Below are 19,191 nucleotides of genomic sequence, written 5' to 3'. Positions count from 1 at the left end.
ACCATAAAGTCAAATAAAGCCTTCCTTCTATAAACTGCTTTGGCCATGATGTTTCATCAACAGCAACAGAAAAGTAAGGGATACAGACAGTGACTGTACAAAGGCCTGGATGTCGACAGGCAGGGACCACTGAGGCCATTACAGACATCTTCCTGCAACGCCATGTCTCTTGAACTTGCAGAGGACCCTTGCTCCACCTTGCTAGAGGCACCATTCTTCCTGTCCATGACACTGGCGACTGTTTTCAGTTGTGGGAGTTCTGAGTGGGGTCCGATGCAGTTGCTGAATGTCTTCTCTTCTGGCTCACTTTTACTGTGAGGACAAACTGTATGTGCAGGGATAGGTTAGTTACAACTTTGCTAAGGACTTTCACACTTCTTTGACGTGACTAAGTGTCACCCGTATCACAGAACTCACTCTGTGGGTGCTGTTCACCTGCACATAACACATCCAGCTCCGGAAAAAGGAGAACCAAATAGGACAGATACATGGATCTTCTTCAAAACAAACAAAACCAGTATTTGGCCCCCATAGGATAACGGCTATGCTTTTCAGTCCCTTCTACTTAAAAGATACAAAGGGACTGAAAGCCACTGTGAATTCTGTTATCAACATTAAAAAAAAAAAAAAAAAAAAAAAAAAAAGGACAAGATAAATTGCCCCCCTCCCCACCACTGGGCACAGAGCTTGCTATGTCACAGCCTCCTGTGGTCTTCCCACAGCCCCTCAAGGCTCCAGGCCTGAGACCGTCCAGAATACAGGCCAGAGTAGGGTCACTCTGACAGCCACAGGGTCCCAGGGGACAACGGAAAGGAACCAAACAGGCAGGGAAAGAGCCCTGCACAGAATTCTCCGTCTGTCTTCAGCACAGAATTCTTGAGGACCGCGCCATGCTTGCACACACGCGGTGAAGCAGTGCGTGTGAAGAAACGGGTCTCTGGAGAATGAAACTCCGTGGCACGAGTGTGAGGATCCGTGACATGGCACAGAGCCTTAGCATCCTGGAGTCACAAAGAATACCGGGCAGTCTAAGGACACAGCTGAATGGTGGCGGGTGGCGGAGCTCACGGCGTGTGTATGTAGCTAGATTAGTTAGCCTCTCAAAAGAAGGGAATCGGTGAGGCTTTGTGTAAAGGATCATAATTCATTCATATTGGTTCATTTACTTCTCTGAGACAGTATCTCAGGTAGCCCAAGATGGCTCCAAACTCGTTGTACAGCCGGTGGTGACCTTCACCTTCTGACCGCCGTGCCTTCGTCGCTTAAGGACCGGGGTTACAGGCATGTGCCACTGTGCCTTGTTTATACGGTACAGCAAATCAAACTCAGGTCCTCATGCATGCCCTGCCTGGGATAAGCACTATCCCAGCCCTTCAAGCATCTTAATTAATGAAAGCCAAGCCTTTGTTTTTAGATCTATTCACACTGCTTGGTAAGGCAACTCACTTTTTGTTTCCAAGGTGTTTCAGTTACAGGGGGAAATGTGTTCAATCAAAACCTGAATCTTAGCTTTAAAACCGCCCTTATTTTGCACTTCAGAGACATGGCGTAGAGTTCAGAATGGCGGTACAGGCCTGTAATCTCAGCACTTGGGTGGTAGAGACAGAAGCATCAAGAGACCAAGGTCGTTTTCAGCTATATAGCAAGTTCAAGGCCAGCCTGAGCTACATGAGACAGAGGAGGGGAGAGGAGAGGGAGAGAGTAAAAGAGGGAGGGAGAAGAGGTGCACAGCATGAATCGGCTCCCCAAGAGCCCTCCTGAAATTGGTGGTCTAAGAGCATGTTGCTATACTGTGTTTGTTTATAGGTCAGACATGCTCTGTTATCTTGGCAGATCCCCAGCTAACCTAGGATTCTCCTCTGAGTCAGTTCCAACTAGGAACTGACAGCTGTTCTCTGTAAATAGGGCCCCAGAACTGTCCAAAGCATTCTTGGTAGAGTCTAGTTAGCACCAAGGTGCTCCCCCTTTTTCTGATTCAATTCTGCCATTCTCACGCCCTATTCAGGAAGTGGATCAGCGCACATACCACTTGTACAGTCACAGACAGCCCAGGTTCCGATCGTGTTTTCCACTTTTAGTTGTGAGTTTCTAGGCAACCCACTAAATGACCTTTTGCCTTAGTTTCTTCATTTGTAGAACAGGGAGTATACTTGAGTCTAGTTCACGGTATTGGCACAAGGATTGAGTTTATGAGTTGAAAATGTTGATACATATATATTATTATACCTGGAAATGTTATGGAAGCATTAATGTAGTGTGAGAAGCCCATATACTAAGTATTGGGGCTGGAAGTGCTTCAGGTTCGGGTTCCTTCAGGACTTTCAGTAATTGTGTCTATATATTTAGATATCTTCTGAGGTGAGATACAGGTCTAAACACATTTATGTATGTTTTCTATATACTTTATACATTTAGCCTGAAGGTAATTTTAAAGCACATTTTCAGTGTTTCTGCATTCATGACAACCTGTACCACAAGGTCAGTTGTGGAATTTTCCACTGTGGAGTCATGGTAAGAGCTAGTTCATTCCAGGTCACTCCCAATGAGAACATGTTGAGTCCACCAGCGCTGCCGTCTCTAGAGCAGCACTGATGCAGCAAACAGTGGGGCCTCTGTTTCTGACCATATCCTCCATCTTGTCCCAGACTATCAGCCATGAGCTAGGCACTGTCTTATGAAAAAGCATTGAGGATATGTATGGAAATAACATGTGGTCTTTGCCCCCATCCGGGTCCCAAAATAAAAAGAAATGAAATGAGGAAGTAGAGCGTGGTCCCTGAGAGACGTATGCACCACGGCCACAAAAAACACCCAGTGTTAGTACCATGATCTCCTGTTTCATGTTTCTAAGTGCCCTAAAGTGGCAGGAAGCCAGACAAACGCTTACTGCCTTTTTAAAGCTGACGTTATTTAGTAATAAGTCCCCCCTTCACGCCTTCAAGCACTGTGGTGGCTCTTGACCTTTCTCATCTTTCTCAAGAGGTATTCTTCAAATTTACCAGTTTGGTGGTATTTTATTCGTAAACAGAATACTTCTTCAGTAGTACTCTCATCCTAGAGTCTGTTGCTCAGGGAGATAGAAACCGCAGTGGGGAATGCTTAAAGAATAGCAACTGCCAAATCATAGTCACCCCTGAAAAGGATCGGAGACCATTCATTTGTTCGTGCACTGAGTGCCTCTAAGTACCTGTAATTGAGCCTCCGAAGGTCCAGGCTCTAAGACATGGTCTCACATGTTAGCTCGGGGGGTGGGAGGGGGCTCCCTGTGGTCAGCTTTTTCATAAATGGTAATCTGCCCAAAGGCTGTCCTGCCAGCCAGCATCTGATAATCCCCGCACCCTGAGCCTCCTGGAGAGCACTCAGAGAAGCACGAGGGAGCAAAGCCACATGCCGTTCTGTCATTATAGTTCCAGATTTGTCCCCTTCTGAAGTCCGTACTGTCTTTGCCACTTACGAACCCCGAACCCCGTAGCATAAAAGCCCTAGCAGTCAGGACATGCAAGGAGAAGTTATGTTTACTCATTTTTTACTTAGTCAGACAAAATGTTTTCAAAAGAGGTTTTGAGCCCGTGAGAACACTGGTGCTTCCTAACTCTCTCAAGAAGCTTAAAGATAGATGGGAGAGCCCTGGGGAAAAGAAGACCACCCCACATCCAGGCTGCTGCCTTGTGGGACTCCTGGTGCTGAACCACTACTTGAAATGTTCAGGTTCACAATCCTGCCAAAACCTTTGTGGGTTGCCGGATTTCAGTCGTTGCCTCACAAGTGAAATAAGCCATTTTCTTGAGCATGGAGGTGTTCCCCCAGCCTGGCCTCTCTGTCTAGAAAGGGCCGTTTTCATAAAGAGCTGTCACGCTCCGAGTCCTTTGGCTTGTGATTTAGCTGTTCAGGGGAAGTGCAGGCTGCTGTTGCCCGCTCAGTGCTGGTGATGTGTGTTTTTTGTTTTATTAAATCTTTAAAATACCGGGCTTGTTTTTTATGATCCCCATATATCCTTTTGTTCTTCTTCATGACTGGTTAGATCACACTCTTGCTCCCTTAGTAAAAATATTAGTGCCTTTCTGAAGAACACTGTGGTCTCCAGAGTGGCTGCCTAATAAAGTGGAGAACTGTGTGGAGCTTGCCATCAGATTCATGGAGGCCTTGGTGCAAGCACGTTACAGTGGCATGGTTTAGGGCCTAGGAGAGGGCACAGAGATGAAGGTTCTTTGGGCTCTTACCCAGTTTGCCTTGATAATTCTGGCATCATTTGGCACAAGTGTCAGAATTCTTTTTGAAGTTAAGCTGCCAAATGGCTTATCTTCCGTGTGTGTGTGTGTGTGTGTGTGTGTGTGTGTGTGTGTGTGTGTGTAAGAGAGAGAGAGAGAGAGTAAAAGTTTCTAAGAACCAATCTTTTAAGTTGAAGCCAACTCTTGTCCAGGCGTGGTCTTGGATGTCCAAGTCCTGGCACTCAACACTCAATGCACAGGGAACATCCCCACTCTGCTGTAACATCTCACGGGGGACCCAATTCAAAAGATTTTTCCTACTCAGAGGAGACGCAAAAAAAGGTTGAATTAGGTTAAATTTTCTTGAGTACAACTGGGCTAACTCACTAACATGAATCCCCAATAAGCCAGCCCATGACATCCAACTGAACTTGTTCCCGTGCGCTACAGTGTCTCAGCCCATCCTGTACTGTTAGTTTTGGCAAGTACACCACAGCAGATAATAAATCATGGAAGGAAAAAGCTTTTGGCCTAGCATGGTTCAGCCTGCTGTAATGCTAGAATACAGAAAGCAGTTCTGTTTTTACACATCCTTTCACTAACCCAACATTCATAATTTATGATTTCACTGTAAAATTCCTGCAACACTACACCAAAAGTAGCCCTGCCCTTTAATTAAGTACTCTCGGTAGGGAAAACGTGGAACTGATGTACAAACCGTCTCTCTGTGCCCAGTGATTGATAGTGATTATATCTTTATGAACCCAGCCTACAGGTCTCAGCTTCCTGATGGGTGAAGCCGTCTGTGCAGCCACTTCCTGGGTGTGCTTGGCAGGGATCAGGCACCAAAGATAACTTGGGGTTGGGGCAACGTAGACATGTTTAGCTTTAAAGCCTACATCTGTCTCTCCAGACTTAGTCACAAGTCTCTGTCACTATCCCTGGTTTTTGTGGGAGCTTACGGTCAGGTTACACACTACCTCTGTGCTTAGGTAGCAATTCAGAGTATGGAGTGTTGAGTAGAGCTCTCTTCAAGGCATCCTAGTTTGACACACAGTTTTTTGTGTTTTTGTTGGTTTGGTTTGGTTTGGTTTGGTTTGGTTTGGTTTGGTTTGGTTTGGTTTGGTTTGGTTTGGTTTGGTTTGCTAAGCTAGAAATAATGAATATCAGGAGTTATTTCTGGCCACAGTGGTACTTGAATTAAACATGATAGCCTGAGAAAAGCCTTCATGTGTCCCATTGTTTTAAGTTATTTTGCTAACGTTTTGAGACAGTAACCTGCTACACAGCCCAGACGGGCTTCAAGCTGATGGAGCCTCCTGCCTCCTGAGTGCTGTGCTTACCAATATGTACCACCGTGGCCAGTTGTTCAAACATTCCTTTCCTTCCTTTGTTGGAAGTTTAATTTTTAAAGTAGCACCAGGAAATATTAGAAGACCGGCCTCCCAAAGCCAGGTGCTCCGGCTCCTCGCTGTTTCCCCTTCAGTTGTAGTCTTCCTCCACTTAGTGATTTCTTCAGCTCATACCCATGGCCCTTTATTGAAAGATGTTACCGGTGAATCTAGATCTCTAGGCTCCTGGGAAGAAAGGAAACAAACGTTTGTACCCAGCTGCCTCCCATCATCACGAGAGCAAGCAAGGAAAGCTAGTATAATTATCCTCACTTAGCTGCCTTCTGTCTACGTCTACAAAATGTCTGTTTTCTGGACTGTGTTGATAGGGGCATGCATGACAGTCTCTGTTGTTTTTGCAGGTTTGGACCCGGCTTGGTCATCTATTGGTATGGATTTATCCAGGAACTGGACTGCAACCGGGAAAGGGGCATCCTGCTCAAAGCTTCTTTCCCAACAGACATTGTCACCTTATGCCATAGCACAGCTTGACCCTGAAGATCCTGGAAGAGAAGCCGGAAGCAATGTTACTTTCCTGCAGTATAAACTGCTGGCAACATCTGCCCTGAACTTCAGCTGAACCCTTGCCGCTGCAGTCGCGGCCCTACCTCTAGACAAACATATCAAGAGTTTCTGTTTTCCTTCATCCCTAGCTGATGTGAATAGCCAAGAACTACAGACACAACCCACTCATTATCAGCATTTCTGTCTCTGACAAACAGTTAGTTTATAGATAGTCATAATCTTGCTTCCTTCCGAATGCTTTCTCCTTGTATACTGAACAGAAGAAAAAGTGTAGAGACTGAAAGGTGTAATTTTTCAATTTTCTTCCCTGTTACTGAATACTTTTTCTTCTAAACCTCCATTCATCTTTCTCTCTCTCACACTCTCTGTCCCTCTCTCTCTCTCCTCTCTCTCTCTCTCTTTCTCTCTCTCTCTGTTCACTGTGGGGGTACTCCGGTACCATCAAGGAGTAACCTCGCACAAACCTAGAAAAGCTCGAGACAGGAAGTAACTGTTCCTTCTCACCTGGGACTAAGCAGAGCCAGACAGGAGCTTTTTCTATGGAGCCTTGTGGCCTCCTGACTTCTGTGGCATTCAGCCAAGCTACAAAAAAATCCTCCTTGATGAGAATTTCCTCTTTTCATAAAGCTGATTTGAACACCAAACATTTCACATTGATCTCACCTTAAAGTATGAGTTGCATTGTGTCTGGAAAACCATGCTCCTTGGGCTTGGGGCTGAGGCAGAGGACTGAAACCCAGCCTCCCTGTCTACAGTGGTCCTTTAAACATGACTGCCAGTCAACACAATGTTAGCCACTATTTTTTATGAGTTGTTTTTTTAAGTCCATTCATATATACTGCTTTGTGTCTGCATTTCATACTATGTAATTGTATAACACCCAGATAATTTAGACATTATAAATAATCAGCTTTGAATGAATTAAATGTACCAGAAAAATCCTAGAGTGATTTTTAAGTAAGCAAAATAAAAGAGTCTTTGTATTTTATTCATTTTAATTTATTCACTTTTATAGACTGAAGATCAGTCTTCAGTCAGAAGCAAAACATCAATAAAATAATTATAAACCTATCTTTTGGAAATTTAAAAAGTAATCTGTATCTCCCAAAATATGTATCTTGTTAAAAAATATTTGCCCCCGTCCTCCTAAAATGTAGCCTTTATAATAAAAATACGACTCTTGGAAATACCTCAAGTCACGCACATTCGTCAGTTCCTTTTGTTCCTGGTCAGTGAAAATCTTGCCCTATTGCCTTCCTACCAAGGGCCATAAGTGTGGCCTCTCTGAGATGGGATTTTTAACTCTCCTGGGAGACTGCAGGAAATCACGGGAGAGAAGCAAAAGTGGTTAAGGAGGCCTCAGGAAATCTTCTCCCTCCACATAGAGCGCATCATGAAGGTTTTGCATTTGAAATAGATGATTTGAGACCGCTACTACGTTGTTTTTGTGCACACAGTTTAGAGAAAAATATGAAAATCTGGTTTCATGGCATGCCCTAAGCCACTGGTTTTGTTTGTTTTGGTTTTGGACAGGTTTTTGCAGTAAATTACATGTATCTGCACAGATGTTGAAAATCTTGCAAAATCCTTGTCAAAGATTTGCTTGTTTTAACATTGGCCTAATTTATGATGAGCGTGCACTAATAAATTTTAAAAGCTCGAAATGTGCTTGCTCTTGATGTTTATTCTCCTACCTGGAGCCCTGACATAATTCGCTGTGCAAAGGTTCTGGTAAGCCCCAACAGAGACACCACCTTGTATTTATGAGTGAAGCTTCGCAGTTTGGTCCTTCAAAACAAGAAAGACACCAACAGTAGATTTAAGTGCTATGGTGAGGTTGTGGGTTACTCAAAAGCTCATGAAATCTTTGTGTCTGCTGTGTTTGAATTACAGGCATGTGGAAAGGAAGGAGGGAAAGAGAGAGAGAGAGAAGAAAGAAAGAAAGAAAGAAAGAAAGAAAGAAAGAAAGAAAGAAAGAAAAAGAAAGAAAGAAAGAAGAAAGAAAGGAAGGAAGGAAGCTTAAAACCTCTTTGACTTTTCTTTTGTCCTAAAAAAATCTTCTCTGACATCTGGGCACAGGGGTCCTGTAGAGACTTATGAATCAGCCAAGGACCATGGATGGAGAGGACCTACACCCCCACACAGATGTAGCCCATGGGCTGCTCAGCCTCCATGTGGATGCCCTAGGGGAGCACGGGCTGTCTCTTACATGGACTCAGCGGCCGGCTCTTTGGTCACCTCCCACTGGTGAGGTGGCCTAACTAGACCACAGAGAAAGAGGATCCAGCCAGTCCTGATGAGACCTGATAGACTAAAGTCAGATAGTAAGGGAGGGACATAGGGGGAGAAGAAGGATGGAGGGTGGGACTGGGAGGAGATGAGGGAGTAGTTTAAGAGCATTTGCTGCTTTTGCAGAGGATCCAGGTTCGAATCCCAGCACCCATGTGGCAGGTTATAACCACCTGTAACCCAGTTCCAGTGCCCTCTGTGGGCACTTGGCATGTACTTGATACACATGCACACATGCAAGCAAAACACCCATGCAGATGTCTTAAGAATACCTGTAACATTCCTGTAAGTTCTCTTGTGTATTTATTTTTTCAGCGTGGGCAATCCAAACATTGGCCCTTCAAAGTAGTCTTAGGATAGCTTTGGTTTAGGGCTGTCATCATTGGAACACTAAATGTCAAAGCCAAACCTTTAACATCTTGGTAGACCATTTTACACGATGTGCTGACAAGCTTTGCCAAGTCACTCACAGGGTGCAGGACTGTGAGTATACCGTAACAAGTGTTCTCTCTGCCCCAGAGACTTGCCACACACCTGTCCTCACAAACTAACTAGACCCCCTTTGAAGAGTGGGAAAGAACCGACAGAACACAGCTGATCTGCCTGACATTCAAGGTGACTTCGTAGACTGCTTCCCTTTTTCCTTCTCTTCCTTGTCCTAAAAAGCCATAAACAATTGAGAATCAATTGAAGTTTGTGTGTCAACTTTTTCACATGTGATGGAGAAGGCTCAGAGTTCTGAAGCCCACCTCTAGGAGAAGCGTTCATTTTAAGTGGAAGTGTGTGTACCTGCTCATCATCTACAAGGCTTGACGGCAATCTGGAAAAAATGATGAATTAGTAGTCTTTGGGGATTGCATTAACTCATGAGAGCCACCAAGGAGGAGGATGCTTAGGTCCCTGATGAGGTAGTCTAAACAATCCCCTCGCTGCCTACACTAATTAACACACAGCACCAAAGTGAACAATTAGTTCACTGGACTCTCCCTGGAGAGCTGCACCCATTGTTTACTTTCTGCATTGGAACCAAGATACCTGATGTTTGCTCTTTTAAACCTGTTTCAGGCCTGGAGTTTCAATTAAATGAAATCTAAAGAACTCTGTGTGTTTCTTCCCTTCCTGCTTCTTTCTGGCCATCTTCTCTTTCATTAACCTCGAGTTTCCTTCCACATGGTTGTGCCTTCCTACGTCTCTTTTTTTCTTTGTAGACAGTGATCCCAGAAGCAAGATAGAGCTCCTCTAAATCTTTGTGAGGTAGCAGCTGAGCAAACCTCTTCAGGCAAAGCAAAACATACACGTCACAGACCAAAACGCCAGAGTGCATGCCAGCAGCACCTGTAGGATCCTACTGCATTTAACTTAGAGAATAATATTTTGTGTGAGATTCATGCCTTAGGTAAATGTTTTCGCAAAATAAGCCAACAAAGCTGGACATGGTGGAGAATTTCATTAGTTTCTGCACTCAGGAGACAGGGGCAGGCAGATAGCTGTGAGTTCAAAGTTTTCCATAGCAGTTCCCAGGCTAGGGAGGGCTTCAGTGGGAGCCTGTCTCAAAAAAAAAAAAGAAACCCAAGACATGTAAAGTTTTATAGTGTCTTTCATTCAGCCCACATGATTGTGTTCAGCTGATGAAAGTTGTGAATTAGAACAGTAAAATTTCTGTTGGTCTTAGTGAGCCACTCCAGACAGAAATGGGAGCGCCTTGCCATTGCCCGTATCTCTGAGAGGAGACTGCTTCATAGGTTAACTGTGTGATAACAAGGATGGGAGGAGACACTCTCCCTGTGGGCACATTCTTGATTAGGGTTAAAGAACAAAGTAAGGAGAAACTTACCAGGAGAACAATGGAAGTGTGCCTGCAGTGTCACCTTCGGCAGAAAAGCTCAAGTTGCCTATCTCAACCCAAGTCACTCCTGGGTTAAGGAAGGGTCATGGGTGACGTGGTTGAGCCCATCTCAGCATCTTGCTGACCTTCCTATCGGTAGGAACACGGTCTGAATCTGTCTCATGAAGAGCATGCCTGACTGTAAAGGTTAAATAAGGAAGATGGGATTATGAATTCAATAATAACCAGAAGAGCCTGGGTTCCCTTTGTGCTTTCCTGCTATTGTTTGGAATGTGGCTGTGAGACAAAGAACTGCTTAGGTCAAGCACTATAAATTACAGTTTTCATACAATAGTGATCCACTGAAATGATTTCAAAGCTTGATCAAAGTAATTCCGAAGAGCCTTTTAAAACTTTTCTACAATACATGGGGCACAGGAAGTGCTCACTTGATGCCTTGATTCATTTCAGTCAGTGTACTGGAGTTAATCTTGGCCATGCCTCCTTTATATAAAACCCAAGTCATTGATTAGGTGAGTACAGCTTGTGCTTGGTGCTTCCTGTGTGAGGACAAAGACTGTAGCTCTTACCTACTTGCTTACCTGCAGCAACTAAACATTCGGAGTCGCTTGTAAAAAAAAGGTACATAGAACTGAAATTTTTTACTTGAGCATGGCTTGACTGTTCTTATGTCCCCAAGACATTTGCTAAAGCATATTTTACCCACCACACTCAGAGTGATGTCACGGGGCTTACTTTGGTGTTTCAGTAAAGCAACAGATGTGTTTATTTTTCATTCCTTTTCCCTCACTTGGATTTCTCCTGAGCTGTCTTATGTCCTAGAAAAAGATGATGCAAAGTGGCAGCAAAGCGGAGAGGGTCCGCAGCTCAGCCACATATACAGTGAGGGGGGGGACCAGGGCAGCCGTGTCAGGTGCAACGGACAGCCCACGCCACCAGGCCAGATCATCTTCACTCTTTTAAAGGAAGGTTATTTTGAAATGCCAGCATGAAATATAACCACGTCAATTAAGTAATAACAGTTGAAATTCAGCGTTTAATTGAGGGCCAGACATGAAGCCAGTGACCATTAACCTAAAATGGCCATTAATTCTCCTAGAAACGGCCATGGCTTAAAGGTACTTCTAGAATAACTTGCACTAAGCCATTAGGGGGGAGAGTGCCTATTGACATTTTTCACACCCAACACGAATTCATTCAGAAATAATTTAGTAAGTCTGTGTAGACTTTCTGGGTTATTTTAATTAAAATTATTTTGGAAAGCATCAAAATCTAGGCAAAACCACCTCTTTACAGGAAACCATTGCTTTTTTTTTTTTAAGTAAACTGAAAGATGAACACTATTTGAGTGCTAAGTAAATATCTTAATAGTTAGATTATTTGCTGTTTGTTTAATGTACCTCTCAAGTTAGAGTATTAACTTCATGGGGCAGATACCACATCTATTTTACTGACTTCCCTATGCTCCAGGACCTATCAAAATTCCTGGTACAAAGCAGCTGTTCGACAAATGTTGTTTGAAGAAATGATTGCTAAATTTATATTGGATATGTTTTCACTTTCGTTATACAAATAATTGCACTTATTTCTCTTTTTTAACTAAAAAAATGAAAATAGTCACTGGAATCAGAAAAACAACATACATGTTGATGTTACAGAATTAATTACATTAAAAACTTCTCAAAACCTCACAGCAAATTTATGAAGAACATTTTCTAAGCCATGTTTACTTTTAAGGGGAATTCGTTATCATTTGGTTGCATCTGCCATAAAATTAGCCTAGTAGCCATAGCGTCAAGCCACTGAGTTGCTAAGTAAGAATATTAGAAATCTTATCTTTCTTTTATATTCTATTTTTAAAATAATTGCCCTTAACATTCTGTTGGCCCCCAGATCCAAGTATTGCACAGAACTGAGGCTATTGGGAGTGTTTTCAGACTCCCTAAAACTGGCACTTTTTATGGCTCCCTCTTCGAATGCCTAGTTGAGAATAAGATGTTTCCTGGCCATGAAAGTGCTCGGCAAGCTGGAGAGAAAGCAGCTCTGGGATCTGACCTTTGAAGATCAGCTTACTCGATGCGTGCATCCTAATTAGTCAGTAATTCAGGTGTGTCATAGTTTGAAAGTCAAAGGCATTCTATTTCCTTGTGTTCTGGAAACGTGTAGCACCAGTTTCCCAGCGTTTCCATGAGCATCTGAAGAGAAATGACCCACACTTGGGTAGCAATGAGACCTGCCCGTCTTTTACTGTATTTGATGTTACTGAAACAATTCTAGCCCGAGAGCTATTTAAGACACAAATAATTATCGAGCCCCCAGCGCATATTTACAAATCTTTGAAGTACACTGCGGCACATTTTAAATGTAATAAAAATAGGTAAATAAAAAATTTACAAAAAAAAAACAAAAAAAAAAAACAAAAAAAAAGTTTCTTCCTGGAAAGAGTTACTTGTTAAAATGGAAACAACACAAAAGACTTGAACTTTTCAGAAAAGACAGTCATTACAGTAAGAAAGAGGGAGATATGTAGAGATTTTAATAAGGTAATTTTAAAACTCGGTGTTCAGCCGATAGTTTTTTTTTATTTTTGTTTTAACTTTTATTAATTACACTTTATTCGTTTTGTATCCCCCCATAAGCCCCTCCCTCCTCCCCTCCTGGTCCACCCTCCCCCCCTTTCTGCATGCATGCCCCTCCCCAAGTCCACTGATAGGGGAGGTCCTCCTCTCCTTCTTTCTGATCTTAGTCTATCAGTTCTCATCAGAAGTGGCTGCATTGTCAGGGTTCTAGGTTATCTCCACGGATAGTCCTTGGTTGGAGTATGAGTATCTGGGAAGTTTCCTGTGTTCAAATTTTCTTGTTCTGTTGCTCTCCTTTTGGAGTTCCTGTCCTCTCCAGCTCTATTTCCCACTTCTTACATAAAATTCCATTCACTCTACCTGACAGTTGGCCATCAGGCTCAGCATCTCAGCAGATAGTTTTATATTTGCCTATGGTACTGAACTTGCTGCTATTGAGAAAGATTTGAAGATCAGGTTCATCTCAGCTCTGAGCAGTCATGGGCATTCATCCTCAGTATAGGTCATAAGTACGTGGATGCCTCATAGCTTCCCTTCCTGACCATTCCTGTCAAGGACAAAACAAGCATTCTGAGCAACTGGTACACAGTTCCCCGGCATAAGTGCTAAAACAAGCAGTGGCATTTTTCTCACAGTGTTAGAACATCAGGTAAAGTTGGTTTTTGTAGCTAAGTTATTCCAGTGCAGCTCAGATAATTGGGTCTGGAGAGATGCCTCTATGATTAAGAGCACTACCTATACAGAGGACCCAAGTCCAGTTCCCAGCGCTCACGTTCAGCAGCTCACAACTGCCTGTACCTTCAGCTTCAGAGGAGGAAGGGATCCGATGTCTCCGACTTCTTAGGGCACCTGCTCTAGCCTTTAAGAGCCAGCACACGAGAGCACACGTGCGCACACACTCACACACACACATAATTTAAAACAATAAAAATAAATCTTTGATAAAAAAAAAACTCAGCAAGCCAAATGCATCAATCAAATTGTCATTTTAAAATAAGGTAAATACTGGAAGTACACAAAAAAGTAGTAATAGTCACAGTAGTAGGAAAACAAATAGTTGCTGATGCTACTGATTAAAAACACAGTCTCTCATTTGGGTTCTTAGAGATTTGGGATTTGAAGACAATCTTATTATATTAGAGAGTCTTCCACACTTCCTAATTTGGTTGGTTTTTTTTTTTTGGGGGGGGGGTCGGTGGTTGGTCGGCTCGTTGGCTGGAAATTTTGTTGTCGTGTTGTTCTGTTTTGTTTTTTTGGGTTTTTTTGGGGTTTTTTTTTTTTGTTTTTGTTTTTGTTTTTTTTTTTTGAGGAAGACTCTCACTGTGTAGACTGGACTAACTTCAAACTCCTAGACATTTTCTTTTCTCCGGCTCCTGATTGATGACTGTGGGCAGCACCATTTCTCAGCCAGTGAGACTGCATGGACAGCATAAGAAAGACAGCTGCGAATGAGTCAGAGAGTATGCCTGTAAGCAGCATTCCTCCATGGCTTCTGCCGAAGTTCCTGCTTGAACTTCTGTCCTGACTTCCCTCAGTGATGGGTGGTGATCCCGAATTCTAAGCTGAAATGAAAACCTTTCCTCTCTCTACAAGTTGCCTTTGGTCGTGGTATTTATCACAGCAACAGAAAAGCAAAGTAAAAGAGGTCGATCATTTATTCCTGGGAGTTTCCAATATCTGAAATCATATTTATAAGTTATAAGCAGAGGGGTCTGGTATGTTCTTAGTGGTCACTTTCAAACCTTACTGTTGGGGTCCTGCTCAAATACCGTAATCTCTATAGTAGATATGAGTTGGGATTTTTATCATATCTACTTTTATTTCTACCTTAGTATTCGAAAACCCTTACTAATCAGTAATAACTAGGTTCTTGACATTACGGTCTAGCCAAGGATGAGCCACTGAAAATGACATGGAAACAATGAAGGCAGTCTTCCTGTGGCCAACCTACAATTAACTTCTTTTCCATACATTGAGGAAAAAAACATCTCCAGATTGCATGTTTTCTTACTCTAAATATAATATTATATTTAAATTAACTGATCATCCCTAGGGATAATCAACACCCTAATCAACATATGAAGTTCTAAAACTATCGCCAGGAGAGCTCAGCAGACAACCAGGCTCTGCTACAGTCCAGAGGCCCTGCCTCTCTAGTCACAGACACCAGACTTGCTAAAGCCTTCAGACTTCCTCTCTAAACTGAAATAATACCTATCACACAGGACTGCTTCTGGGATTAAATAAGATTGGTATTGAATACATCATAAATCACAGGCATACTAAAACTAGCATCATCATATATTATTTCCGTGTTACATATTATATAACTATTAATAAGTTATTGCTACATAGAAAGATCCATTTCGGGGACTGGGGAGACAGCTCAGTGGGTAACGTGCTCCCTGCTCATGCATGAGAACTTTAGTTTGGAGCCACAGCACTCACACAAAAGTTCTCATCAGGGCTCCATGTACTGTAACCCTAGCATTGGGAGGAGAGGAGGTGGACAGATCCTGGGACTCACTGGCTAGGTAGTCTAGGTGTAATGACACATTGTGGGTTCAGTGTGAGACTCTATTTAGCTAAGGTACAGAGTAATAGAGGAAGATGCCTGGTGTTGATCTGTAGCCTCTATATGTGCCCAGACGTGAGTGTACCTATACACAGATATGAATACATAATCATACAACACAGACACACACACACACACACACACACACACACAAAAGATATTTCACAAATGATATGCAACACTTAAAAGCTGCATTCTCTATGTTGGTTTAGAAGCCATTGTGAAATAGGTGGTTTGCCTTGTTCTTTCTGCTTTTATGAAGCCCAGTTAGGACAACAGAAGTTGAGAGCAGTGGGAGAAGGTCATCCCTTGAGAGCAGATGCATGTTGACTCAGTTGCTTGCACAGACAGATATCCAGTTTACGTTCCTGTGCTCTGAGGAGTGCACAGCCAGCCAGCCTGTGTTTCTTTTGATACTGACAGTAACCTTTGCCATAAGTACAACCTCAGCAGACAGAGCAGGAAACAGCTAGCACTTATGCATCTGATTGACAGCCCAAGTCCTGGTGCACAAAATTGACCACTTAGCATGTGTGGGTTTATCATCACAGAAAGGCTTCTTAGGGTACCAAAACACCTTCTTGAGGCCATTATTAATTCAATGAAATAAGAGCATTGATGCTATCTGAATTTGATCCTTGAAAAAACAACAGGCCAAACAGAGGGAAGCTGGAGAACTTAGTAGCTTGCTTCTGGAGTCTCTCCCTGATGATGGTGACACTATGTAGAAGGTTATGGGGGTTTTGTTCATTTTTTTGTTTCCTTGCTTGAAGACATGGCTTTCACCAGCATACCATTATCAAACATAAACCTCATCAGATGACAGTCAAGCCAAACTATTTCTGGACAGTTGAAATAGCACCACTGTAACTGCGCTATGGTGCTGGGTGGTGAGCTGACTTCCTATTGGCTGCTGAAAACACTAGAACAAAAATGTTAGTTCCAGAGAGTGTGGCTCCTTGCACCAAGAGCCCCAGGAGCACTGTGCAGAACCCACTGATTCGAACAATACCGCATGAGACATCTGAGTGCTCTTCTGTTCTTTTCAGAGAACCTGACAAATCCAACTTTGTATGTTGTAGCTTCCAAAAACATGGGAGGATTTCTCTTCATCCACTCTAGACTATCTGAAAACTTAGAAATAATTCTGAAATATGGAAAGGTATACCCAGCAAATCACAAAAATCTCAATAGTAGTGTGAGTTACCCAGACTGGCCTGCAGTCATAGTACAAGCGATGTCTCTCTATTGTTAGGCATAGCCCAAAAAGAGGGGCACAGAAATACCCAAAGAGAAGGCTTTCTTGGGTTCTGTGCCGCAGCTCCAGCTTCAAGCCACAAGGTAGCCACAAGTTACAGTAAAAGTTCTAGATGGCTTTGCTGAGGTTTTATGATGACCCCAGTGACCCCTTCCCTTGCAGCTGTTTCCTAGATCTATAGAAGGGATAGTATACCACCACATTCCCAGCACCCAGAAGACTGGGGCAGAAGGGTTGCAGATCTAGGCTAGCCTGAGTTACATAGTAAGACTTTGTCTCCAAAAGAGAATGTTTGGAATGGAAAATGGAGAAGAGGGGAAGAAAAGATCAGTCTTTTAACTTTTATCCCCACAAAGTGAAAGCTGAGCAAAACAGTCCTTGAGAATTACTTTGCAGCTGGGACCATTTTGCACAGTAAAGCGTACAGCAGACAAATGATTCAGACTTGGTAGTCAAATTTGACATTTTCAGATTAATTTGCATTGGTCCCAATTTGGCATCATAGTTTCAAAACGTAAAGCCTTTGTACAAACTGTCCTGAAAGTCACTGTTCTGATTATTCAAGGGGTTGTGTGTAATTATGTGTGCGTTTGTGCGTGAGTGTGTGCATACGATGCTGAGAGCTACAGCCTGGGTCTCGATTATGCTACGTAGGCAACTTAACACTGAGCTACGTCTCCAGTTCTTTGATCTGGTGATCAGCTAAGTCTGGCTTAGGTTTATGACGTCACCAAAGCATCCATTCCTTCACTTGTAAGCTTGTAAATGGCACTGGAAATGTTCTGAGGGAGGGCTTCTCAATGCTGTAGGGACCAAAAGTTCTCCTAGGCCCGTAGTGAAGGCTTTCTAGAAACATCCAGATTGGCCTCCTCCTTCTAGGTTGGCCCTTGTAGATTCTTGGAGGACCTGATAGGTCCATTCCAGAATAGTAAATACACCCTGGGGACAGAAGCCTACAGTGGAAGTTATCCCTTCCTTCCTAGAAGGAAGGAGACACAGGGCAGATATAATTTGCTGTCACACCAACCTCTATGCTCTCTCTGTCTCTGTCTCTCTCACCTCCCTGTCTCTCTCTCTCTCTCTCCCTTTCTCTCCCCCTGATTCCCTCTCTTCATTCTCTCTAACAGAGTACAACTCTATCCTGGGACTGGAAGAAGTTGATTTATCTTTGTGACGTCAGGAGGATGAGCCTAGTGACTAGCACTGAAGCCTCAGTACCGCTGTAACTGCAGAGTCGAGAGTGGATGCTTACTCTGACGTTCTAGAAGGCTTTTCTTCGCAGATAAAAGCCAGGCCCTCTTCCACTAGCTCTGTCCAGCCTTTCAGTGTTAGAATGGAAAGGTGAAAGCTGTAGTAGCCATTGGTGACCATGAGAAAAATTTGCCAGAACAGTTAAGCCGAGCGTAGTAGTGAAATCCCTCCTACCTGAGGAGAAAGCAAACCCATCGTTTTTTGTTTTTTGTTTTTTTTTCTTCACTGTTATTCATTAAGAATTCTGTTACTTGTATCTAAATTCATTCCTAACTGAAGCAAAGATCGTGTGAATTACTTGAACGGGGCCCATGATAATCTTTCATTCTGTCCTATGAGAGATAGGTAGTTGAAATTTCTAACCTATTTACTGATTTATCAGACATACATCAAGACACTGACCCTTCACCTAAATTCTACAAGTACTAAGAAAGAAGCTAATCCTTTTTCAAGAGAAGACAAACCTTGTAATTTATTATACAGCAACCCAACATTCTTTGACAAGCTGTCAAGGGTCTAAAGCTTCCAGGAATGTCAGTGGCAAAACTGATATGGGGGTGGAGAGATGGCTCCATGGTTCAAGGCACTACCTGCTCTTGTAGGGCCCAGGTTTGATTCCAAGGTCTGGCAGGGCAGCTCACAATGATTTGTTACTTCCTTTCTAAAGGATCCAATGCTCTCTCCTGACCTCCATAGACACTTCTTCACTCATGTGGTATCCACACATGCAGTAAAAGCACCCATACACATAAAATAAAACTAAAATCAAAAGTATATGTCTTAAAAAGATTAATGCAAAAATTAGAGAGTAAAGGGGTCTCACTAGAAAACTGTGAAAACAAACCTTTAGTGGCATAGAATTATTTTTAGATAATCATTTCTCCTGTTCTTCTCCTATCCCCACAGTGAAAAAATACTATTTTCATTGAATTGAGTAATTGAATATGTTGTCTATTTTCTTCATTTGTTTGAATTGTTTTATTTTGTTTTGTTTTGTTTCTTGAGAAAGAGTTTCTCTGTGTAGCTGTGGCGGTCCTGGACTCAGTTTGTAGGCCAGGCAGATCACAGAGATCTGCCTACCTCCACCTCCCCGAATGCTAGGATTAAAAGCGCATGCCATCATGCCTGGCTATTTTCTAATTTTTGATAATGGACTTTAAATATTACAGTGATGAGAACTGAGCCAACTGGGATAGTTAAGCGGTATGCCTCTAACTCAAACAGGTGTTCTCATCTATGAAATAGGAGGCAAAGCCCAACCCTGAAGTC

General features: G+C 42.9%; 1 protein-coding gene across 1 annotated transcript in view; it reads left to right on the top strand.

Annotated features, from left to right (window-relative positions):
* Cdin1 (CDAN1 interacting nuclease 1) overlaps positions 1 to 7,319 on the top strand; it is a 211,543-nt gene extending 204,224 nt beyond the window's left edge. The window contains exon 11 of the mRNA XM_055598844.1: positions 5,962 to 7,319. Within this exon, the coding sequence (XP_055454819.1) occupies positions 5,962 to 6,091 (130 nt within the window). The 3' untranslated portion in view covers positions 6,092 to 7,319. The remainder of the gene's footprint in view (positions 1 to 5,961) is intronic.
* Positions 7,320 to 19,191: the final 11,872 nt, after the last annotated feature.

The sequence above is a fragment of the Psammomys obesus genome, unplaced genomic scaffold, assembly GCF_907164565.1.
Source record: "Psammomys obesus unplaced genomic scaffold, mPsaObe1.curated_primary_1811, whole genome shotgun sequence".
In the NCBI taxonomy this organism is placed as follows: Eukaryota; Metazoa; Chordata; class Mammalia; order Rodentia; family Muridae; genus Psammomys; species Psammomys obesus.
The sequence above is the reverse complement of the archived record's forward strand: the minus strand, read 5'-3'. Positions and strand labels throughout refer to the sequence as shown.